This window comes from Bufo bufo, chromosome 3 (assembly GCF_905171765.1).
Source record: "Bufo bufo chromosome 3, aBufBuf1.1, whole genome shotgun sequence".
NCBI classification, from domain to species: Eukaryota; Metazoa; Chordata; class Amphibia; order Anura; family Bufonidae; genus Bufo; species Bufo bufo.
In genome coordinates, this window is record NC_053391.1 from 699,021,836 (window position 1) to 699,048,053 (window position 26,218).

General features: G+C 43.2%; 1 protein-coding gene across 1 annotated transcript in view; it reads right to left on the bottom strand.

The window, feature by feature from the left end:
* CHRNA10 (cholinergic receptor nicotinic alpha 10 subunit) overlaps nt 1–8,984 on the bottom strand; it is a 45,604-nt gene extending 36,620 nt beyond the window's left edge. Inside the window, exon 1 of the mRNA XM_040422675.1 lies at nt 8,781–8,984. Within this exon, the coding sequence (XP_040278609.1) occupies nt 8,781–8,838 (58 nt within the window). The 5' untranslated portion in view covers nt 8,839–8,984. The remainder of the gene's footprint in view (nt 1–8,780) is intronic.
* Between the last annotated feature and the right edge of the window lie 17,234 nt (nt 8,985–26,218).

Genomic DNA, 26,218 nt, shown 5'->3' on the forward strand with positions numbered 1-26,218 from the left:
GAGAATGGCTGTAGTAAGGGTGGATGTAGAGAGAATGGCTGTAGTACGAGTGGCTGTAGTAAGGGTGGATGTAGAGAGAATGGCTGTAGTATGGGTGGCTGTAGTAAGGGTGGATGTAGAGAGAATAGCTGTAGTACGGGTGGCTGTAGTAAGGGTGGATGTAGAGAGAATGGCTGTAGAGTCAGTAGCTGTAGTAAGGGTGGATGTAGAGAGAATGGCTGTAGTACGGGTGGCTGTAGTAAGGGTGGATATAGAGAGAATGGCTGTAGTACGGGTGGCTGTAGTAAGGGTGGATGTAGAGAGAATGGCTGTAGTATGGGTGGCTGTAGTAAGGGTGGATGTAGAGAGAATGGCTGTAGTACGGGTGGCTGTAGTAAGGGTGGATGTAGAGAGAATGGCTGTAGAGTCAGTAGCTGTAGTAAGGGTGGATGTAGAGAGAATGGCTGTAGAGTCAGTAGCTGTAGTAAGGGTGGATGTAGAGAGAATGGCTGTAGAGTCAGTAGCTGTAGTAAGGGTGGATGTAGAGAGAATGGCTGTAGTAAGGGTGGCTGTAGAGAGAATGGCTGTAGTAAGGGTGGCTGTAGAGAGAATGGCTGTAGTAAGGGTGGATGTAGAGAGAATGGCTGTAGTACGAGTGGCTGTAGTAAGGGTGGATGTAGAGAGAATGGCTGTAGTATGGGTGGCTGTAGTAAGGGTGGATGTAGAGAGAATGGCTGTAGTACGGGTGGCTGTAGTAAGGGTGGATGTAGAGAGAATGGCTGTAGAGTCAGTAGCTGTAGTAAGGGTGGATGTAGAGAGAATGGCTGTAGTACGGGTGGCTGTAGTAAGGGTGGATGTAGAGAGAATGGCTGTAGAGTCAGTAGCTGTAGTAAGGGTGGATGTAGAGAGAATGGCTGTAGTACGGGTGGCTGTAGTAAGGGTGGATGTAGAGAGAAGGGCTGTAGTATGGGTGGCTGTAGTAAGGGTGGATGTAGAGAGAATGGCTGTAGTACGGGTGGCTGTAGTAAGGGTGGATGAAGAGAGAATGGCTGTAGTACGGGTGGCTGTAGTAAGGGTGGATGTAGAGAGAATGGCTGTAGTACGGGTGGCTGTAGTATAGGTGGATGTAGAGAAAATGGCTGTAGTATGGGTGGCTGTAGAGAGAGTGGTTGTAGGGAGAATGGATGTAGAGAAAGTGGCTGAAGAGAAAGTGGGTGTAGGGAGAATGGATGTAGTAAGGGTAGCTGTAGGAAGAATGGCTGTAAAGAGAGTGGCTGTAGACAGAATGTCTGAAGATAGGGTGGCTGTAGAGAGACTGACTGTTGGGAGAGTGGTTGTAAAGAGAGTGACTGTTGACGGAATGGCTGTAGTAAGGGTAGCTGTAGGTAGAATGGCTGTAGGGAGAGTGGCTGTAAAAACAGTGGCTGTAGGGTGAATGGCTGTACTAATGGTAGCAGTATTTAGAATGGCTGTAGAAAGATTGGGTGTAGGTAGAATGGCCGTAGAGAGAGTGACTGTAGAGAGAGTGACTGTAGTAATGATGGTCATAGGTAGAATGGCTGTAGCGAGATTGGCTGTAGGTAGAATGTCTGTAGAGATAGTGGCTGTAGGAAGAATGGCCATAAAGGAATGGCTGAAGTAGTAGTGGCTGTAGAGAGATTGGCTGCATGTTCAGTGGCAAGGGTGACTATTGAGTGAATGGCAGTGATTGGCTACAGAGAGAGACTATAGGGAGAATGGCTGTAAGTAGAATATCTGTAATAAAGGTGACTCTGTGTAGAATTACTATAGAGATAGTGGCTGTAGGAAGAATATGTAGACTATCTGTCTAGAATGACTATAGAGAGAAATGCTGTATTAAGAGTGTAGAGAGAATGTCTGTAGGGAGAAAAGCTGTAGAGAGAAATGCTGACGTAAGAGTGACTGTAGAGAGAAATGCTGACATAAGAGTGACTGTAGAGAGAAATGCTGACATAAGAGTGACTGTAGAGAGAAATGCTGACGTAAGAGTGACTGTAGAGAGAAATGCTGACATAAGAGTGACTGTAGAGAGAAATGCTGACATAAGAGTGGCTGTAGAGAGAAATGCTGACGTAAGAGTGACTGTAGAGAGAAATGCTGACATAAGAGTGACTGTAGAGAGAAATGCTGACATAAGAGTGACTGTAGAGAGAAATGCTGACGTAAGAGTGACTGTAGAGAGAAATGCTGACGTAAGAGTGACTGTAGAGAGAAATGCTGACGTAAGAGCGACTGTAGAGAGAAATGCTGACATAAGAGTGACTGTAGAGTGAAATGCTGACATAAGAGTGACTGTAGAGAGAAATGCTGACATAAGAGTGGCTGTAGAGAGAAATGCTGACGTAAGAGTGACTGTAGAGAGAAATGCTGACATAAGAGTGACTGTAGAGTGAAATGCTGACGTAAGAGTGACTGTAGAGAGAAATGCTGACATAAGAGTGGCTGTAGAGAGAAATGCTGACGTAAGAGTGACTGTAGAGTGAAATGCTGACATAAGAGTGACTGTAGAGAGAAATGCTGACATAAGAGTGGCTGTAGAGAGAAATGCTGACGTAAGAGTGACTGTAGAGAGAAATGCTGACATAAGAGTGACTGTAGAGAGAAATGCTGATGTAAGAGTGGCTGTAGAGAGACATGCTGACGTAAGAGTGACTGTAGAGAGAAATGCTGACATAAGAGTGGCTGTAGAGAGAAATGCTGACATAAGAGTGACTGTAGAGTGAAATGCTGACATAAGAGTGACTGTAGAGAGAAATGCTGACATAAGAGTGGCTGTAGAGAGAAATGCTGACGTAAGAGTGACTGTAGAGTGAAATGCTGACATAAGAGTGACTGTAGAGAGAAATGCTGACATAAGAGTGGCTGTAGAGAGAAATGCTGACATAAGAGTGACTGTAGAGAGAAATGCTGACATAAGAGTGACTGTAGAGAGAAATGCTGATGTAAGAGTGGCTGTAGAGAGACATGCTGACGTAAGAGTGACTGTAGAGAGAAATGCTGACATAAGAGTGACTGTAGAGAGAAATGCTGATGTAAGAGTGGCTGTAGAGAGACATGCTGACGTAAGAGTGACTGTAGAGAGAAATGCTGACGTAAGAGTGACTGTAGAGAGAAATGCTGACGTAAGAGTGACTGTAGAGAGAAATGCTGACGTAAGAGTGACTGTAGAGTGAAATGCTGACATAAGAGTGACTGTAGAGAGAAATGCTGACATAAGAGTGGCTGTAGAGAGAAATGCTGACGTAAGAGTGACTGTAGAGAGAAATGCTGACATAAGAGTGACTGTAGAGTGAAATGCTGACATAAGAGTGACTGTAGAGAGAAATGCTGACATAAGAGTGGCTGTAGAGAGAAATGCTGACGTAAGAGTGACTGTAGAGTGAAATGCTGACATAAGAGTGACTGTAGAGAGAAATGCTGACATAAGAGTGGCTGTAGAGAGAAATGCTGACGTAAGAGTGACTGTAGAGAGAAATGCTGACATAAGAGTGACTGTAGAGAGAAATGCTGATGTAAGAGTGGCTGTAGAGAGACATGCTGACGTAAGAGTGACTGTAGAGAGAAATGCTGACATAAGAGTGGCTGTAGAGAGAAATGCTGACATAAGAGTGACTGTAGAGAGAAATGCTGACATAAGAGTGACTGTAGAGAGAAATGCTGACATAAGAGTGGCTGTAGAGAGAAATGCTGACGTAAGAGTGACTGTAGAGTGAAATGCTGACATAAGAGTGACTGTAGAGAGAAATGCTGACATAAGAGTGGCTGTAGAGAGAAATGCTGACGTAAGAGTGACTGTAGAGAGAAATGCTGACATAAGAGTGACTGTAGAGAGAAATGCTGATGTAAGAGTGACTGTAGAGAGACATGCTGACGTAAGAGTGACTGTAGAGAGAAATGCTGACATAAGAGTGACTGTAGAGAGAAATGCTGATGTAAGAGTGGCTGTAGAGAGACATGCTGACGTAAGAGTGACTGTAGAGAGAAATGCTGACGTAAGAGTGACTGTAGAGAGAAATGCTGACGTAAGAGTGACTGTAGAGAGAAATGCTGACGTAAGAGTGACTGTAGAGTGAAATGCTGACATAAGAGTGACTGTAGAGAGAAATGCTGACATAAGAGTGGCTGTAGAGAGAAATGCTGACGTAAGAGTGACTGTAGAGAGAAATGCTGACATAAGAGTGACTGTAGAGTGAAATGCTGACATAAGAGTGACTGTAGAGAGAAATGCTGACATAAGAGTGGCTGTAGAGAGAAATGCTGACGTAAGAGTGACTGTAGAGTGAAATGCTGACATAAGAGTGACTGTAGAGAGAAATGCTGACATAAGAGTGGCTGTAGAGAGAAATGCTGACGTAAGAGTGACTGTAGAGAGAAATGCTGACATAAGAGTGACTGTAGAGAGAAATGCTGATGTAAGAGTGGCTGTAGAGAGACATGCTGACGTAAGAGTGACTGTAGAGAGAAATGCTGACATAAGAGTGGCTGTAGAGAGAAATGCTGACATAAGAGTGACTGTAGAGTGAAATGCTGACATAAGAGTGACTGTAGAGAGAAATGCTGACATAAGAGTGGCTGTAGAGAGAAATGCTGACATAAGAGTGACTGTAGAGTGAAATGCTGACATAAGAGTGACTGTAGAGAGAAATGCTGACATAAGAGTGGCTGTAGAGAGAAATGCTGACGTAAGAGTGACTGTAGAGAGAAATGCTGACATAAGAGTGACTGTAGAGAGAAATGCTGATGTAAGAGTGGCTGTAGAGAGACATGCTGACGTAAGAGTGACTGTAGAGAGAAATGCTGACGTAAGAGTGACTGTAGAGAGAAATGCTGACGTAAGAGTGACTGTAGAGAGACATGCTGACGTAAGAGTGGCTGTAGAGAGAGTGGATGTAAAGGCAGTGGCTGCAGGTAGAATGGATGTAGAGAGTGGCTAAAGAAAGAGTGGCTGTGTGTAGAATGGCTGTAGGTAGAATAGCTGTAGAGAGTGGCTGTAAAGACAGCGGATGTAGAGAGAGTGGCTATAGAGAGAAATTCTGAAGTAAGAGTGGCTGTAGACAGAGTGGCTGTGGGTAGAATGGCTGTAACGAAAGTGGTTGCAGAATAAGTGGCTGTAGAGGGAAATGTTGTAGTAGGAGTGGTAGTAGTGAGAAATATTGCAGGTAGAGCTGCTATAGAGATAAATGCTGAAGTAAGAGTGGCTGTAGACAGAGTGGATGAAGAGAGAGTGGCTGTTGTAAGGGTTAAAGCAGAATGAGTGACTGCAGGTAGAGGGTATGTAGTGGGAGAGGGTAAATAGTTATACAGAGAGTGGGAGCAATGAGATGGCTTTAGAGAAGGTGGCTGTAGTGACCATGACCACAGAGAGTGTAATAGCAGGGTGAGTGACTGTAGAGAACATGATAGCGGGGAGTGTGACTGTAGAGAACGTGGCAGCGGGCTGAGTGAAGGTACAGAGCGTGACAGCAGGGTGAGTGAATGTAGAGAACGTGATAGCGGGAGAGTAACTGTAGAGAGCGTGGCAGAGGGGTGAATGACTGTAGAGACTGTGGAAGCAGGGTGAGTGACAGTAGAGAGTGTGGAACAGCGTGACTGACTGTAGAGAGCGTGGCAGTAAGGTGAGTGACTAGAAAAGCATGGCAGTAAGGTGAGTGACTGTAGAGAGCGTGGCAGTAAGGTGAGTGACTGTAGAGAGCGTGGCAGTAAGGTGAGTGACTGTAGAGAGTGTGGAACAGCGTGACTGACTGTAGAGAGCGTGGCAGTAAGGTGAGTGACTGTAGAGAGCGTGGCAGTAAGGTGAGTGACTGTAAAAAGCGTGGCAGTAAGGTGACTGACTGTAGAGAGCGTGGCAGTAAGGTGAGTGACTGTACAGAGTGTGGAACAGCGTGACTGACTGTAGAGAGCGTGGCAGTAAGGTGAGTGACTGTAGAGAGTGTGGAACAGCGTGACTGACTGTAGAGAGCGTGGCAGTAAGGTGAGTGACTGTAGAGAGTGTGGAACAGCGTGACTGACTGTAGAGAGCGTGGCAGTAAGGTGAGTGACTGTAGAGAGTGTGGAACAGTGTGACTGACTGTAGAGAGCGTGGCATTAAGGTGAGTGACTGTAAAAAGCATGGCAGTAGGGTGAGTGACTGTAGAGAGCATGATAGTGGGGTTAGTGATGGTAGAGAGCGTGACCGTAGAGTAAGTAACTGTAGTGAGCGTGGCAGCAGGGTAATTGACTCTAGAGAGTGTGATAGCGTGGTGAGTGATGATAGAAAGTGTGACAGAGGTGTTAGTGATGGTGGAGAGTGTGGCTACAGGGTGAGTGACTGTAGAGTGCATGGAAGTAGGGTGAGTAACTGCAGAGTGCGTGGAAGCAGGGTGAGTGACTGTAGAGAGTGTGATAGCGATGCGAGTGACCGTTGAGAGCATGGCAGCATGGTGAGTGATTGTAGAGAGCGTGGCAGTAGGGTGAGTGACTGTAGAGAGCGTGGCAGTGGGATGAGTGACTGTAGAGAGCGTGGCAGTGGGATGAGTGACTGTAGAGAGCGTGGCAGTAAGGTGAGTGACTGTAGAGAGCGTGGCAGTGGGATGAGTGACTGTAGAGAGTGTGGCAGTGGGATAAGTGACTGTAGAGAGTGTGGCAGTGGGATGAGTGACTGTAGAGAGTGTGGCAGTGGGATGAGTGACTGTAGAGAGCGTGGCAGTGGGATGAGTGACTGTAGAGAGCGTGGCAGTGGGATGAGTGACTGTAGAGAGCGTGGCAGTGGGATGAGTGACTGTAGAGAGCGTGGCAGTAAGGTGAGTGACTGTAGAGAGCGTGGCAGTGGGATGAGTGACTGTAGAGAGTGTGGCAGTGGGATAAGTGACTGTAGAGAGTGTGGCAGTGGGATGAGTAACTGTAGAGAGCGTGGCAGTAGGATGAGTGACTGTAGAGAGTGTGGCAGTGCGTGGGAGTCAGGTGAGTGACTGTAGAGTGTGTGGCAGTGGGATGAGTGACTGTAGAGAGCGTGGCAGTGGGATGAGTGACTGTAGAGAGTGTGGCAGTGGGATGAGTGACTGTAGAGAGCGTGGCAGTGGGATGAGTGACTGTAGAGAGTGTGGCAGTGGGATGAGTGACTGTAGAGAGTGTGGCAGTGGGATGAGTGACTGTAGAGAGTGTGGCAGTGGGATGAGTGACTGTAGAGAGCGTGGCAGTGGGATGAGTGACTGTAGAGAGCGTGGCAGTGGGATGAGTGACTGTAGAGAGCGTGGCAGTGGGATGAGCTTTCTGAGCTGCTGTAGATTTCATTCTGGCGCAGGGACTGCTGGAGGACATGCCTCATCCGGCAGCGCAGGTCCCATCGAGAGTAGTGCAGCAGACAGGACACAGGGCCCCGGGAGGGTTCGGCCAGCACTGAGGGCCCCTGTACTGGGGTCTCTGGTTCACAGCTGCTGGATGGACCTCATCCGGTCCTGAATGTTTAATGCCCGGATCAGCTCTCGCTGACATCTCCCAGACTCACTTACAGATCAGGACCGCGCTCGCAGTTCTCGGGCCCCATGGAGGACACGCTCGATTGAATTACAACTAATTCACAGATGTAGGGGAGATTGCAGGATCCCACTGACACCTGAGCCAGGAGATTCTTCCAGGGGGATATGTTACAGGGACAATGGGGCATATCCTCCCTTTAATTGTCAGCAGTCTGCAATAAAGACCCTTCTGGGTGACATTATCCAGTTACTACATGTTTATCAGTAACATCTTATTACAGTTCAGCAGCGTTATAGGAAGAGCGACTTTGTATTAAACTACAGCCTGCAGTCCTATGTAAAACCACAGATAACACAGTGATAACTCTCTGAGTACAGATAATGTAGTAGATGTCACCTGCAGTCCTATGTAACACCACAGATAACACAGTGATAGCTCTCTGAGTACAGATAATGTAGTAGATGTCACCTGCAGTCCTATGTAACACCACAGATAACACAGTGATCACTCTCTGAGTACAGATAATGTAGTAGATGTCACCTGCAGTCCTATGTAACTCCACAGATAACACAGTGATAACTCTCTGAGTACAGATAATGTAGTAGATGTCACCTGCAGTCCTATGTAACACCACAGAGAACACAGTGATAGCTCTCTGAGTACAGATAATATAGTAGATGTCACCTGCAGTCCTATGTAACACCACAGATAACACAGTGATAGCTCTCTGAGTACAGATAATGTAGTAGATGTCACCTGCAGTCCTATGTAACACCTCATATAACACAGTGATAACGCTCTGAGTACAGATAATGTAGTAGATGTCACCTGCAGTCCTATGTAACACCACAGATAACACAGTGATAACTCTCTGAGTACAGATAATGTAGTAGATGTCACCTGCAGTCCTATGTAACTCCACAGATAACACAGTGATAACTCTCTGAGTACAGATAATGTAGTAGATGTCACCTGCAGTCCTATGTAACACCACAGAGAACACAGTGATAGCTCTCTGAGTACAGATAATATAGTAGATGTCACCTGCAGTCCTATGTAACACCACAGATAACACAGTGATAACTCTCTGAGTACAGATAATATAGTAGATGTCACCTGCAGTCCTATGTAACACCTCATATAACACAGTGATAACGCTCTGAGTACAGATAATGTAGTAGATGTCACCTGCAGTCCTATGTAACACCTCATATAACACAGTGATAACGCTCTGAGTACAGATAATGTAGTAGATGTCACCTGCAGTCCTATGTAACAGACCAGTGTTCTTACCTTCGGAGTCTCCTCTGAGAGTGTGCACTCACCTGGCAGGAGGCAGAGACAGCAGCACAGTATGGGCTGCAGTCTCATAATGAACAGCATGTATTGTGGAGTTGCTCCTGATTTTTGGGGGGTTCAGGTCATGGAAGGGTCATGGTTTCTGGGTTCCAGGTGACCCCAGGATCGGCGCCGTGCCCTGTGTAGTGGTCACCCTGACATGTCGACTCTGCAGCATCTCTGAGTCTAGTGCTCGGGGTGTCAGTCTGGAGCGCAGTCTTCACACCTCCTCCCTCTCCGCCTGTCACTCTCCGCTCCTCCTCACTGTCTCTTGTGTGTCCTACAGAAGCCTCTCTCATATATGGTTTACTTCATGGACGTGTGTTCAATGTGACAACCATCAGTGTGCAGTCTCTTCATCCTGTGCAGTCACTGTGTGCAGTCTCTTCATCCTGTGCAGTCACTGTGTGCAGTCTCTTCATCCTGTGCAGTCACTGTGTGCAGTCTCTTCATCCTGTGCAGTCACTGTGTGCAGTCTCTTCATCCTCTGCAGTCACTGTGTGCAGTCTCTTCATCCTGTGCAGTCAATGTGTGCAGTCTCTTCATCCTGTGCAGTCACTGTGTGCAGTCTCTTCATCCTGTGCAGTCTCTTCATCCTGTGCAGTCACTGTGTGCAGTCTCTTCATCCTGTGCAGTCTCTGTGTGCAGTCCCTTTTTCCTACGTAGTCCCTTCTGTGCAGTCTATTGCAGAGCTCCCTAGTGTCCCTACTTTTGACCCAAGTCCCTCTTTGCTCGTTTATCCCTCGTTTGCGTTATTACCTGTATAATATTGATGCAGAAGGTGTTAGTCTGGCTCCTCTCTGTATATTACAGCCTGCTTTGTATATTGGGTCCTCTCTGTATATTACAGCCTGCTTTGTATACTGGGTCCTCTCTGTATATTACAGCCTGCTTTATATATTGGGTCCTCTCTGTATATTACAGCCTGCTTTGTATATTGGCTCCTCTCTGTATATTACAGCCTGCTTTGTATATTGGCTCCTCTCTGTATATTACAGCCTGCTTTGTATATTAGCTCCTCTCTGTATATTACAGCCTGCTTTGTATATTGGGTCCTCTCTGTATATTACAGCCTGCTTTGTATATTGGGTCCTCTCTGTATATTACAGCCTGCTTTGTATATTGGGTCCTCTCTGTATATTACAGCCTGCTTTGTATACTGGGTCCTCTCTGTATATTACAGCCTGCTTTGTATATTGGCTCCTCTCTGTATATTACAGCCTGCTTTGTATACTGGGTCCTCTCTGTATATTACAGCCTGCTTTGTATATTGGCTCCTCTCTGTATATTACAGCCTGCTTTGTATACTGGGTCCTCTCTGTATATTACAGCCTGCTTTGTATATTGGCTCCTCTCTGTATATTACAGCCTGCTTTGTATATTGGCTCCTCTCTGTATATTACAGCCTGCTTTGTATATTGGCTCCTCTCTGTATATTACAGCCTGCTTTGTATATTGGCTCCTCTCAGTATATTACAGCCTGCTTAGTATACTGGGTCCTCTCTGTATATTACAGCCTGCTTTGTATATTGGCTCCTCTCTGTATATTACAGCCTGCTTTATATATTGGCTCCTCTCTGTATATTACAGCCTGCTTTGTATACTGGGTCCTCTCTGTATATTACAGCCTGCTTTGTATACTGGGTCCTCTCTGTATATTACAGCCTGCTTTGTATATTGGGTCCTCTCTGTATATTACAGCCTGCTTTGTATACTGGGTCCTCTCTGTATATTACAGCCTGCTTTGTATATTGGCTCCTCTCTGTATATTACAGCCTGCTTTGTATACTGGGTCCTCTCTGTATATTACAGCCTGCTTTGTATATTGGGTCCTCTCTGTATATTACAGCCTGCTTTGTATATTGGCTCCTCTCTGTATATTACAGCCTGCTTTGTATATTGGCTCCTCTCTGTATATTACAGCCTGCTTTGTATATTGGCTCCTCTCTGTATATTACAGCCTGCTTTGTATACTGGGTCCTCTCTGTATATTACAGCCTGCTTTGTATATTGGGTCCTCTCTGTATATTACAGCCTGCTTTGTATACTGGGTCCTCTCTGTATATTACAGCCTGCTTTGTATATTGGCTCCTCTCTGTATATTACAGCCTGCTTTGTATACTGGCTCCTCTCTGTATATTACAGCCTGCTTTGTATACTGGGTCCTCTCTGTATATTACAGCCTGCTTTGTATATTGGCTCCTCTCTGTATATTACAGCCTGCTTTGTATATTGGCTCCTCTCTGTATATTACAGCCTGCTTTGTATACTGGGTCCTCTCTGTATATTACAGCCTGCTTTGTATACTGGGTCCTCTCTGTATATTACAGCCTGCCTTGTATACTGGGTCCTCTCTGTATATTACAGCCTGCTTTGTATATTGGCTCCTCTCTGTATATTACAGCCTGCTTTGTATATTGGCTCCTCTCTGTATATTACAGCCTGCTTTGTATACTGGGTCCTCTCTGTATATTACAGCCTGCTTTGTATATTGGCTCCTCTCTGTATATTACAGCCTGCTTTGTATACTGGGTCCTCTCTGTATATTACAGCCTGCTTTGTATATAGGCTCCTCTCTGTATATTACAGCCTGCTTTGTATATTGGCTCCTCTCTGTATATTACAGCCTGCTTTGTATACTGGCTCCTCTCTGTATATTACAGCCTGCTTTGTATATTGGCTCCTCTCTGTATATTACAGCCTGCTTTGTATACTGGGTCCTCTCTGTATATTACAGCCTGCTTTGTATATTGGCTCCTCTCTGTATATTACAGCCTGCTTTGTATATTGGCTCCTCTCTGTATATTACAGCCTGCTTTGTATACTGGGTCCTCTCTGTATATTACAGCCTGCTTTGTATACTGGGTCCTCTCTGTATATTACAGCCTGCTTTGTATATTGGCTCCTCTCTGTATATTACAGCCTGCTTTGTATACTGGGTCCTCTCTGTATATTACAGCCTGCTTTGTATATTAGCTCCTCTCTGTATATTACAGCCTGCTTTGTATATTGGGTCCTCTCTGTATATTACAGCCTGCTTTGTATATTGGGTCCTCTCTGTATATTACAGCCTGCTTTGTATATTGGCTCCTCTCTGTATATTACAGCCTGCTTTGTATACTGGGTCCTCTCTGTATATTACAGCCTGCTTTGTATACTGGGTCCTCTCTGTATATTACAGCCTGCTTTGTATATTGGGTCCTCTCTGTATATTACAGCCTGCTTTGTATATTGGCTCCTCTCTGTATATTACAGCCTGCTTTGTATATTGGCTCCTCTCTGTATATTACAGCCTGCTTTGTATACTGGGTCCTCTCTGTATATTACAGCCTGCTTTGTATATTGGCTCCTCTCTGTATATTACAGCCTGCTTTGTATATTGGCTCCTCTCTGTATATTACAGCCTGCTTTGTATACTGGGTCCTCTCTGTATATTACAGCCTGCTTTGTATATTAGCTCCTCTCTGTATATTACAGCCTGCTTTGTATATTGGGTCCTCTCTGTATATTACAGCCTGCTTTGTATATTAGCTCCTCTCTGTATATTACAGCCTGCTTTGTATACTGGGTCCTCTCTGTATATTACAGCCTGCTTTGTATACTGGGTCCTCTCTGTATATTACAGCCTGCTTTGTATACTGGGTCCTCTCTGTATATTACAGCCTGCTTTGTATATTGGCTCCTCTCTGTATATTACAGCCTGCTTTGTATATTGGCTCCTCTCTGTATATTACAGCCTGCTTTGTATACTGGGTCCTCTCTGTATATTACAGCCTGCTTTGTATATTAGCTCCTCTCTGTATATTACAGCCTGCTTTGTATATTGGGTCCTCTCTGTATATTACAGCCTGCTTTGTATACTGGGTCCTCTCTGTATATTACAGCCTGCTTTGTATACTGAAGCCTCTCTGTATATTACAGACTGCTTTGTATATTGGCTCCTCTCTGTATATTACAGCCTGCTTTGTATATTGGCTCCTCTCTGTATATTACAGCCTGCTTTGTATATTGGCTCCTCTCTGTATATTACAGCCTGCTTTGTATACTGGGTCCTCTCTGTATATTACAGCCTGCTTTGTATATTAGCTCCTCTCTGTATATTACAGCCTGCTTTGTATATTGGGTCCTCTCTGTATATTACAGCCTGCTTTGTATATTGGCTCCTCTCTGTATATTACAGCCTGCTTTGTATATTAGCTCCTCTCTGTATATTACAGCCTGCTTTGTATACTGGGTCCTCTCTGTATATTACAGCCTGCTTTGTATATTGGGTCCTCTCTGTATATTACAGCCTGCTTTGTATACTGGGTCCTCTCTGTATATTACAGCCTGCTTTGTATATTAGCTCCTCTCTGTATATTACAGCCTGCTTTGTATATTAGGTCCTCTCTGTATATTACAGCCTGCTTTGTATATTGGCTCCTCTCTGTATATTACAGCCTGCTTTGTATACTGGCTCCTCTCTGTATATTACAGCCTGCTTTGTATATTGGCTCCTCTCTGTATATTAGAGCCTGCTTTGTATATTGGGTCCTCTCTGTATATTACAGCCTGCTTTGTATACTGGGTCCTCTCTGTATATTACAGCCTGCTTTGTATACTGGCTCCTCTCTGTATATTACAGCCTGCTTTGTATGTTGGGTCCTCACTGTATATTACAGACTGCTTTGTATACTGGCTCCTCTGTATATTACAGCCTGCTTTGTATATTGGCTCCTCTCTGTATATTAGAGCCTGCTTTGTATATTGGCTCCTCTCTGTATATTACAGCCTGCTTTGTATATTGGCTCCTCTCTGTATATTACAGGCTGCTTTGTATATTGGCTCCTCTCTGTATATTACAGCCTGCTTTGTATATTGGGTCCTCTCTGTATATTACAGCCTGCTTTGTATATTGGGTCCTCTCTGTATATTACAGCCTGCTTTGTATACTGGGTCCTCTCTGTATATTACAGCCTGCTTTGTATATTGGCTCCTCTCTGTATATTACAGCCTGCTTTGTATACTGGGTCCTCTCTGTATATTACAGCCTGCTTTGTATATTGGCTCCTCTCTGTATATTACAGCCTGCTTTGTATACTGGCTCCTCTCTGTATATTACAGCCTGCTTTGTATATTGGCTCCTCTCTGTATATTACAGCCTGCTTTGTATATTGGCTCCTCTCTGTATATTACAGCCTGCTTTGTATATTGGCTCCTCTCTGTATATTACAGCCTGCTTTGTATACTGGGTCCTCTCTGTATATTACAGCCTGCTTTGTATATTGGCTCCTCTCTGTATATTACAGCCTGCTTTGTATACTGGCTCCTCTCTGTATATTACAGCCTGCTTTGTATACTGGCTCCTCTGTATATTACAGCCTGCTTTGTATATTGGCTCCTCTCTGTATATTACAGTCTGCTTTGTATATTGGGTCCTCTCTGTATATTACAGCCTGCTTTGTATATTGGCTCCTCTGTATATTACAGCCTGCTTTGTATACTGGGTCCTCTCTGTATATTACAGCCTGCTTTGTATACTGGGTCCTCTCTGTATATTACAGCCTGCTTTGTATATTGGGTCCTCTCTGTATATTACAGCCTGCTTTGTATACTGGGTCCTCTCTGTATATTACAGCCTGCTTTGTATACTGGCTCCTCTCTGTATATTACAGCCTGCTTTGTATATTGGCTCCTCTCTGTATATTACAGCCTGCTTTGTATATTAAGTCCTCTCTGTATATTACAGCCTGCTTTGTATATTGGCTCCTCTCTGTATATTACAGCCTGCTTTGTATATTGGGTCCTCTCTGTATATTACAGCCTGCTTTGTATATTGGGTCCTCTCTGTATATTACAGCCTGCTTTGTATATTGGGTCCTCTCTGTATATTACAGCCTGCTTTGTATATTGGCTCCTCTCTGTATATTACAGCCTGCTTTGTATACTGGCTCCTCTCTGTATATTACAGCCTGCTTTGTATATTGGTCCTCTCTGTATATTACAGCCTGCTTTGTATATTGGGTCCTCTCTGTATATTACAGCCTGCTTTGTATATTGGCTCCTCTCTGTATATTACAGCCTGCTTTGTATATTGGGTCCTCTCTGTATATTACAGCCTGCTTTGTATATTGGGTCCTCTCTGTATATTACAGCCTGCTTTGTATATTAGCTCCTCTCTGTATATTACAGCCTGCTTTGTATACTGGGTCCTCTCTGTATATTACAGCCTGCTTTGTATACTGGGTCCTCTCTGTATATTACAGCCTGCTTTGTATATTGGCTCCTCTCTGTATATTACAGCCTGCTTTGTATATTGGCTCCTCTCTGTATATTACAGCCTGCTTTGTATACTGGGTCCTCTCTGTATATTACAGCCTGCTTTGTATATTAGCTCCTCTCTGTATATTACAGCCTGCTTTGTATATTGGGTCCTCTCTGTATATTACAGCCTGCTTTGTATATTAGCTCCTCTCTGTATATTACAGCCTGCTTTGTATACTGGGTCCTCTCTGTATATTACAGCCTGCTTTGTATATTGGGTCCTCTCTGTATATTACAGCCTGCTTTGTATACTGGGTCCTCTCTGTATATTACAGCCTGCTTTGTATATTAGCTCCTCTCTGTATATTACAGCCTGCTTTGTATATTGGGTCCTCTCTGTATATTACAGCCTGCTTTGTATATTGGCTCCTCTCTGTATATTACAGCCTGCTTTGTATACTGGCTCCTCTCTGTATATTACAGCCTGCTTTGTATATTGGCTCCTCTCTGTATATTAGAGCCTGCTTTGTATATTGGGTCCTCTCTGTATATTACAGCCTGCTTTGTATACTGGGTCCTCTCTGTATATTACAGCCTGCTTTGTATACTGGCTCCTCTCTGTATATTACAGCCTGCTTTGTATGTTGGGTCCTCACTGTATATTACAGACTGCTTTGTATACTGGCTCCTCTGTATATTACAGCCTGCTTTGTATATTGGCTCCTCTCTGTATATTAGAGCCTGCTTTGTATATTGGCTCCTCTCTGTATATTACAGCCTGCTTTGTATACTGGGTCCTCTCTGTATATTACAGCCTGCTTTGTATACTGGGTCCTCTCTGTATATTACAGCCTGCTTTGTATATTGGCTCCTCTCTGTATATTACAGGCTGCTTTGTATATTGGCTCCTCTCTGTATATTACAGCCTGCTTTGTATATTGGGTCCTCTCTGTATATTACAGCCTGCTTTGTATATTGGCTCCTCTCTGTATATTACAGCCTGCTTTGTATACTGGGTCCTCTCTGTATATTACAGCCTGCTTTGTATATTGGCTCCTCTCTGTATATTACAGCCTGCTTTGTATACTGGCTCCTCTCTGTATATTACAGCCTGCTTTGTATACTGGCTCCTCTGTATATTACAGCCTGCTTTGTATATTGGCTCCTCTCTGTATATTACAGCCTGCTTTGTATATTGGCTCCTCTCTGTATATAACAGCCTGCTTTGTATACTGGGTCCTCTCTGTATATTACAGCCTGCTTTGTATACTGGGTCCTCTCTGTATATTACAGCCTGCTTTGTATACTGGCTCCTCTCTGTATATTACAGCCTGCTTTGTATATTGGGTCCTCACTGTATATTACAGCCTGCTTTGTATACTGGCTCCTCTGTATATTACAGCCTGCTTTGTATATTGGCTCCTCTCTGTATATTACAGTCTGCTTTGTATATTGGGTCCTCTCTGTATATTACAGCCTGCTTTGTATACTAGGTCCTCTCTGTATATTACAGCCTGCTTTGTATATTGGGTCCTCTCTGTATATTACAGCCTGCTTTGTATACTGGGTCCTCTCTGTATATTACAGCCTGCTTTGTATACTGGCTCCTCTCTGTATATTACAGCCTGCTTTGTATATTAAGTCCTCTCTGTATATTACAGCCTGCTTTGTATATTGGCTCCTCTCTGTATATTACAGCCTGCTTTGTATATTGGGTCCTCTCTGTATATTACAGCCTGCTTTGTATATTGGGTCCTCTCTGTATATTACAGCCTGCTTTGTATATTGGCTCCTCTCTGTATATTACAGCCTGCTTTGTATATTGGGTCCTCTCTGTATATTACAGCCTGCTTTGTATACTGGGTCCTCTCTGTATATTACAGCCTGCTTTGTATATTGGCTCCTCTCTGTATTTTACAGCCTGCTTTGTATATTGGGTCCTCTCTGTATATTACAGCCTGCTTTGTATATTGGCTCCTCTCTGTATATTACAGCCTGCTTTGTATACTGGCTCCTCTCTGTATATTACAGCCTGCTTTGTATATTGGTCCTCTCTGTATATTACAGCCTGCTTTGTATACTGGGTCCTCTCTGTATATTACAGCCTGCTTTGTATATTGGCTCCTCTCTGTATATTACAGGCTGCTTTGTATATTGGCTCCTCTCTGTATATTACAGCCTGCTTTGTATATTGGGTCCTCTCTGTATATTACAGCCTGCTTTGTATATTGGGTCCTCTCTGTATATTACAGCCTGCTTTGTATATTGGCTCCTCTCTGTATATTACAGCCTGCTTTGTATACTGGCTCCTCTCTGTATATTACAGCCTGCTTTGTATACTGGCTCCTCTGTATATTACAGCCTGCTTTGTATATTGGCTCCTCTCTGTATATTACAGCCTGCTTTGTATATTGGCTCCTCTCTGTATATTACAGCCTGCTTTGTATACTGGGTCCTCTCTGTATATTACAGCCTGCTTTGTATATTGGCTCCTCTCTGTATATTACAGCCTGCTTTGTATACTGGCTCCTCTCTGTATATTACAGCCTGCTTTGTATACTGGCTCCTCTGTATATTACAGCCTGCTTTGTATATTGGCTCCTCTCTGTATATTACAGTCTGCTTTGTATATTGGGTCCTCTCTGTATATTACAGCCTGCTTTGTATATTGGCTCCTCTGTATATTACAGCCTGCTTTGTATACTGGGTCCTCTCTGTATATTACAGCCTGCTTTGTATATTGGGTCCTCTCTGTATATTACAGCCTGCTTTGTATACTGGGTCCTCTCTGTATATTACAGCCTGCTTTGTATACTGGCTCCTCTCTGTATATTACAGCCTGCTTTGTATATTGGCTCCTCTCTGTATATTACAGCCTGCTTTGTATATTAAGTCCTCTCTGTATATTACAGCCTGCTTTGTATATTGGCTCCTCTCTGTATATTACAGCCTGCTTTGTATATTGGGTCCTCTCTGTATATTACAGCCTGCTTTGTATATTGGGTCCTCTCTGTATATTACAGCCTGCTTTGTATATTGGCTCCTCTCTGTATATTACAGCCTGCTTTGTATATTGGGTCCTCTCTGTATATTACAGCCTGCTTTGTATACTGGGTCCTCTCTGTATATTACAGCCTGCTTTGTATATTGGCTCCTCTCTGTATTTTACAGCCTGCTTTGTATATTGGGTCCTCTCTGTATATTACAGCCTGCTTTGTATATTGGCTCCTCTCTGTATATTACAGCCTGCTTTGTATACTGGCTCCTCTCTGTATATTACAGCCTGCTTTGTATATTGGCTCCTTTCTGTATATTACAGCCTGCTTTGTATATTGGTCCTCTCTGTATATTACAGCCTGCTTTGTATATTGGGTCCTCTCTGTATATTACAGCCTGCTTTGTATATTGGCTCCTCTCTGTATATTACAGCCTGCTTTGTATATTGGGTCCTCTCTGTATATTACAGCCTGCTTTGTATATTGGGTCCTCTCTGTATATTACAGCCTGCTTTGTATATTAGCTCCTCTCTGTATATTACAGCCTGCTTTGTATACTGGGTCCTCTCTGTATATTACAGCCTGCTTTGTATACTGGGTCCTCTCTGTATATTACAGCCTGCTTTGTATATTGGCTCCTCTCTGTATATTACAGCCTGCTTTGTATATTGGCTCCTCTCTGTATATTACAGCCTGCTTTGTATACTGGGTCCTCTCTGTATATTACAGCCTGCTTTGTATATTAGCTCCTCTCTGTATATTACAGCCTGCTTTGTATATTGGGTCCTCTCTGTATATTACAGCCTGCTTTGTATATTAGCTCCTCTCTGTATATTACAGCCTGCTTTGTATATTGGGTCCTCTCTGTATATTACAGCCTGCTTTGTATATTGGGTCCTCTCTGTATATTACAGCCTGCTTTGTATACTGGGTCCTCTCTGTATATTACAGCCTGCTTTGTATATTAGCTCCTCTCTGTATATTACAGCCTGCTTTGTATATTGGGTCCTCTCTGTATATTACAGCCTGCTTTGTATATTGGCTCCTCTCTGTATATTACAGCCTGCTTTGTATACTGGCTCCTCTCTGTATATTACAGCCTGCTTTGTATATTGGCTCCTCTCTGTATATTAGAGCCTGCTTTGTATATTGGGTCCTCTCTGTATATTACAGCCTGCTTTGTATATTGGGTCCTCTCTGTATATTACAGCCTGCTTTGTATACTGGCTCCTCTCTGTATATTACAGCCTGCTTTGTATGTTGGGTCCTCTCTGTATATTACAGACTGCTTTGTATACTGGCTCCTCTGTATATTACAGCCTGCTTTGTATATTGGCTCCTCTCTGTATATTAGAGCCTGCTTTGTATATTGGCTCCTCTCTGTATATTACAGCCTGCTTTGTATACTGGGTCCTCTCTGTATATTACAGCCTGCTTTGTATACTGGGTCCTCTCTGTATATTACAGCCTGCTTTGTATATTGGCTCCTCTCTGTATATTACAGGCTGCTTTGTATATTGGCTCCTCTCTGTATATTACAGCCTGCTTTGTATATTGGGTCCTCTCTGTATATTACAGCCTGCTTTGTATATTGGCTCCTCTCTGTATATTACAGCCTGCTTTGTATACTGGGTCCTCTCTGTATATTACAGCCTGCTTTGTATATTGGCTCCTCTCTGTATATTACAGCCTGCTTTGTATACTGGCTCCTCTCTGTATATTACAGCCTGCTTTGTATACTGGCTCCTCTGTATATTACAGCCTGCTTTGTATATTGGCTCCTCTCTGTATATTACAGCCTGCTTTGTATATTGGCTCCTCTCTGTATATAACAGCCTGCTTTGTATACTGGGTCCTCTCTGTATATTACAGCCTGCTTTGTATACTGGGTCCTCTCTGTATATTACAGCCTGCTTTGTATACTGGCTCCTCTCTGTATATTACAGCCTGCTTTGTATATTGGGTCCTCACTGTATATTACAGCCTGCTTTGTATACTGGCTCCTCTGTATATTACAGCCTGCTTTGTATATTGGCTCCTCTCTGTATATTACAGTCTGCTTTGTATATTGGGTCCTCTCTGTATATTACAGCCTGCTTTGTATACTAGGTCCTCTCTGTATATTACAGCCTGCTTTGTATATTGGGTCCTCTCTGTATATTACAGCCTGCTTTGTATACTGGGTCCTCTCTGTATATTACAGCCTGCTTTGTATACTGGCTCCTCTCTGTATATTACAGCCTGCTTTGTATATTAAGTCCTCTCTGTATATTACAGCCTGCTTTGTATATTGGCTCCTCTCTGTATATTACAGCCTGCTTTGTATATTGGGTCCTCTCTGTATATTACAGCCTGCTTTGTATATTGGGTCCTCTCTGTATATTACAGCCTGCTTTGTATATTGGCTCCTCTCTGTATATTACAGCCTGCTTTGTATATTGGGTCCTCTCTGTATATTACAGCCTGCTTTGTATACTGGGTCCTCTCTGTATATTACAGCCTGCTTTGTATATTGGCTCCTCTCTGTATTTTACAGCCTGCTTTGTATATTGGGTCCTCTCTGTATATTACAGCCTGCTTTGTATATTGGCTCCTCTCTGTATATTACAGCCTGCTTTGTATACTGGCTCCTCTCTGTATATTACAGCCTGCTTTGTATATTGGTCCTCTCTGTATATTACAGCCTGCTTTGTATATTGGGTCCTCTCTGTATATTACAGCCTGCTTTGTATACTGGCTCCTCTCTGTATATTACAGCCTGCTTTGTATATTGGGTCCTCTCTGTATATTACAGCCTGCTTTGTATATTGGGTCCTCTCTGTATATTACAGCCTGCTTTGTATACTGGCTCCTCTCTGTATATTACAGCCTGCTTTGTATATTGGGTCCTCTCTGTATATTACAGCCTGCTTTGTATATTGGGTCCTCTCTGTATATTACAGCCTGCTTTGTATATTGGGTCCTCTCTGTATATTACAGCCTGCTTTGTATACTGGCTCCTCTCTGTATATTACAGCCTGCTTTGTATATTGGCTCCTCTCTGTATATTACAGCCTGCTTTGTATATTGGGTCCTCTCTGTATATTACAGCCTGCTTTGTATATTGGCTCCTCTCTGTATATTACAGCCTGCTTTGTATATTGGCTCCTCTCTGTATATTACAGCCTGCTTTGTATACTGGGTCCTCTCTGTATATTACAGCCTGCTTTGTATATTAGCTCCTCTCTGTATATTACAGCCTGCTTTGTATATTGGGTCCTCTCTGTATATTACAGCCTGCTTTGTATACTGGGTCCTCTCTGTATATTACAGCCTGCTTTGTATATTAGCTCCTCTCTGTATATTACAGCCTGCTTTGTATACTGGGTCCTCTCTGTATATTACAGCCTGCTTTGTATATTGGGTCCTCTCTGTATATTACAGCCTGCTTTGTATACTGGGTCCTCTCTGTATATTACAGCCTGCTTTGTATATTAGCTCCTCTCTGTATATTACAGCCTGCTTTGTATATTGGGTCCTCTCTGTATATTACAGCCTGCTTTGTATATTGGCTCCTCTCTGTATATTACAGCCTGCTTTGTATACTGGCTCCTCTCTGTATATTACAGCCTGCTTTGTATATTGGCTCCTCTCTGTATATTAGAGCCTGCTTTGTATATTGGGTCCTCTCTGTATATTACAGCCTGCTTTGTATACTGGGTCCTCTCTGTATATTACAGCCTGCTTTGTATACTGGCTCCTCTCTGTATATTACAGCCTGCTTTGTATGTTGGGTCCTCACTGTATATTACAGACTGCTTTGTATACTGGCTCCTCTGTATATTACAGCCTGCTTTGTATATTGGCTCCTCTCTGTATATTAGAGCCTGCTTTGTATATTGGCTCCTCTCTGTATATTACAGCCTGCTTTGTATATTGGCTCCTCTCTGTATATTACAGGCTGCTTTGTATATTGGCTCCTCTCTGTATATTACAGCCTGCTTTGTATATTGGGTCCTCTCTGTATATTACAGCCTGCTTTGTATATTGGGTCCTCTCTGTATATTACAGCCTGCTTTGTATATTGGCTCCTCTCTGTATATTACAGCCTGCTTTGTATATTGGGTCCTCTCTGTATATTACAGCCTGCTTTGTATATTGGCTCCTCTCTGTATATTACAGCCTGCTTTGTATACTGGCTCCTCTCTGTATATTACAGCCTGCTTTGTATATTGGCTCCTCTCTGTATATTACAGCCTGCTTTGTATATTGGCTCCTCTCTGTATATTACAGCCTGCTTTGTATATTGGCTCCTCTCTGTATATAACAGCCTGCTTTGTATACTGGGTCCTCTCTGTATATTACAGCCTGCTTTGTATACTGGGTCCTCTCTGTATATTACAGCCTGCTTTGTATACTGGCTCCTCTCTGTATATTACAGCCTGCTTTGTATACTGGCTCCTCTGTATATTACAGCCTGCTTTGTATATTGGCTCCTCTCTGTATATTACAGTCTGCTTTGTATATTGGGTCCTCTCTGTATATTACAGCCTGCTTTGTATATTGGCTCCTCTGTATATTACAGCCTGCTTTGTATACTGGGTCCTCTCTGTATATTACAGCCTGCTTTGTATACTGGGTCCTCTCTGTATATTACAGCCTGCTTTGTATACTGGCTCCTCTCTGTATATTACAGCCTGCTTTGTATATTAAGTCCTCTCTGTATATTACAGCCTGCTTTGTATATTGGCTCCTCTCTGTATATTACAGCCTGCTTTGTATATTGGGTCCTCTAGGTATATTACAGCCTGCTTTGTATATTGGGTCCTCTCTGTATATTACAGCCTGCTTTGTATATTGGCTCCTCTCTGTATATTACAGCCTGCTTTGTATATTGGGTCCTCTCTGTATATTACAGCCTGCTTTGTATACTGGGTCCTCTCTGTATATTACAGCCTGCTTTGTATATTGGCTCCTCTCTGTATTTTACAGCCTGCTTTGTATATTGGGTCCTCTCTGTATATTACAGCCTGCTTTGTATATTGGCTCCTCTCTGTATATTACAGCCTGCTTTGTATACTGGCTCCTCTCTGTATATTACAGCCTGCTTTGTATATTGGTCCTCTCTGTATATTACAGCCTGCTTTGTATATTGGGTCCTCTCTGTATATTACAGCCTGCTTTGTATACTGGCTCCTCTCTGTATATTACAGCCTGCTTTGTATATTGGGTCCTCTCTGTATATTACAGCCTGCTTTGTATATTGGGTCCTCTCTGTATATTACAGCCTGCTTTGTATACTGGCTCCTCTCTGTATATTACAGCCTGCTTTGTATATTGGGTCCTCTCTGTATATTACAGCCTGCTTTGTATACTAGGTCCTCTCTGTATATTACAGCCTGCTTTGTATATTGGGTCCTCTCTGTATATTACAGCCTGCTTTGTATACTGGGTCCTCTCTGTATATTACAGCCTGCTTTGTATACTGGCTCCTCTCTGTATATTACAGCCTGCTTTGTATATTAAGTCCTCTCTGTATATTACAGCCTGCTTTGTATATTGGCTCCTCTCTGTATATTACAGCCTGCTTTGTATATTGGGTCCTCTCTGTATATTACAGCCTGCTTTGTATATTGGGTCCTCTCTGTATATTACAGCCTGCTTTGTATATTGGCTCCTCTCTGTATATTACAGCCTGCTTTGTATATTGGGTCCTCTCTGTATATTACAGCCTGCTTTGTATACTGGGTCCTCTCTGTATATTACAGCCTGCTTTGTATATTGGCTCCTCTCTGTATTTTACAGCCTGCTTTGTATATTGGGTCCTCTCTGTATATTACAGCCTGCTTTGTATATTGGCTCCTCTCTGTATATTACAGCCTGCTTTGTATACTGGCTCCTCTCTGTATATTACAGCCTGCTTTGTATATTGGTCCTCTCTGTATATTACAGCCTGCTTTGTATATTGGGTCCTCTCTGTATATTACAGCCTGCTTTGTATACTGGCTCCTCTCTGTATATTACAGCCTGCTTTGTATATTGGGTCCTCTCTGTATATTACAGCCTGCTTTGTATATTGGGTCCTCTCTGTATATTACAGCCTGCTTTGTATACTGGCTCCTCTCTGTATATTACAGCCTGCTTTGTATATTGGGTCCTCTCTGTATATTACAGCCTGCTTTGTATATTGGGTCCTCTCTGTATATTACAGCCTGCTTTGTATATTGGGTCCTCTCTGTATATTACAGCCTGCTTTGTATACTGGCTCCTCTCTGTATATTACAGCCTGCTTTGTATATTGGCTCCTCTCTGTATATTACAGCCTGCTTTGTATATTGGGTCCTCTCTGTATATTACAGCCTGCTTTGTATATTGGCTCCTCTCTGTATATTACAGCCTGCTTTGTATACTGGGTCCTCTCTGTATATTACAGCCTGCTTTGTATATTAGCTCCTCTCTGTATATTACAGCCTGCTTTGTATATTGGGTCCTCTCTGTATATTACAGCCTGCTTTGTATACTGGGTCCTCTCTGTATATTACAGCCTGCTTTGTATATTAGCTCCTCTCTGTATATTACAGCCTGCTTTGTATATTGGGTCCTCTCTGTATATTACAGCCTGCTTTGTATACTGGGTCCTCTCTGTATATTACAGCCTGCTTTGTATATTAGCTCCTCTCTGTATATTACAGACTGCTTTGTATATTGGCTCCTCTCTGTATATTACAGCCTGCTTTGTATATTGGCTCCTCTCTGTATATTACAGCCTGCTTTGTATACTGGGTCCTCTCTGTATATTACAGCCTGCTTTGTATATTGGGTCCTCTCTGTATATTACAGCCTGCTTTGTATACTGGGTCCTCTCTGTATATTACAGCCTGCTTTGTATATTAGCTCCTCTCTGTATATTACAGCCTGCTTTGTATATTGGGTCCTCTCTGTATATTACAGCCTGCTTTGTATATTGGCTCCTCTCTGTATATTACAGCCTGCTTTGTATACTGGCTCCTCTCTGTATATTACAGCCTGCTTTGTATATTGGCTCCTCTCTGTATATTAGAGCCTGCTTTGTATATTGGGTCCTCTCTGTATATTACAGCCTGCTTTGTATACTGGGTCCTCTCTGTATATTACAGCCTGCTTTGTATACTGGCTCCTCTCTGTATATTACAGCCTGCTTTGTATGTTGGGTCCTCACTGTATATTACAGACTGCTTTGTATACTGGCTCCTCTGTATATTACAGCCTGCTTTGTATATTGGCTCCTCTCTGTATATTAGAGCCTGCTTTGTATATTGGCTCCTCTCTGTATATTACAGCCTGCTTTGTATATTGGCTCCTCTCTGTATATTACAGGCTGCTTTGTATATTGGCTCCTCTCTGTATATTACAGCCTGCTTTGTATATTGGGTCCTCTCTGTATATTACAGCCTGCTTTGTATATTGGGTCCTCTCTGTATATTACAGCCTGCTTTGTATATTGGCTCCTCTCTGTATATTACAGCCTGCTTTGTATACTGGGTCCTCTCTGTATATTACAGCCTGCTTTGTATATTGGCTCCTCTCTGTATATTACAGCCTGCTTTGTATACTGGCTCCTCTCTGTATATTACAGCCTGCTTTGTATATTGGCTCCTCTCTGTATATTACAGCCTGCTTTGTATATTGGCTCCTCTCTGTATATTACAGCCTGCTTTGTATATTGGCTCCTCTCTGTATATAACAGCCTGCTTTGTATACTGGGTCCTCTCTGTATATTACAGCCTGCTTTGTATACTGGGTCCTCTCTGTATATTACAGCCTGCTTTGTATACTGGGTCCTCTCTGTATATTACAGCCTGCTTTGTATACTGGCTCCTCTCTGTATATTACAGCCTGCTTTGTATACTGGCTCCTCTGTATATTACAGCCTGCTTTGTATATTGGCTCCTCTCTGTATATTACAGTCTGCTTTGTATATTGGGTCCTCTCTGTATATTACAGCCTGCTTTGTATATTGGCTCCTCTGTATATTACAGCCTGCTTTGTATACTGGGTCCTCTCTGTATATTACAGCCTGCTTTGTATACTGGGTCCTCTCTGTATATTACAGCCTGCTTTGTATATTGGGTCCTCTCTGTATATTACAGCCTGCTTTGTATACTGGGTCCTCTCTGTATATTACAGCCTGCTTTGTATACTGGCTCCTCTCTGTATATTACAGCCTG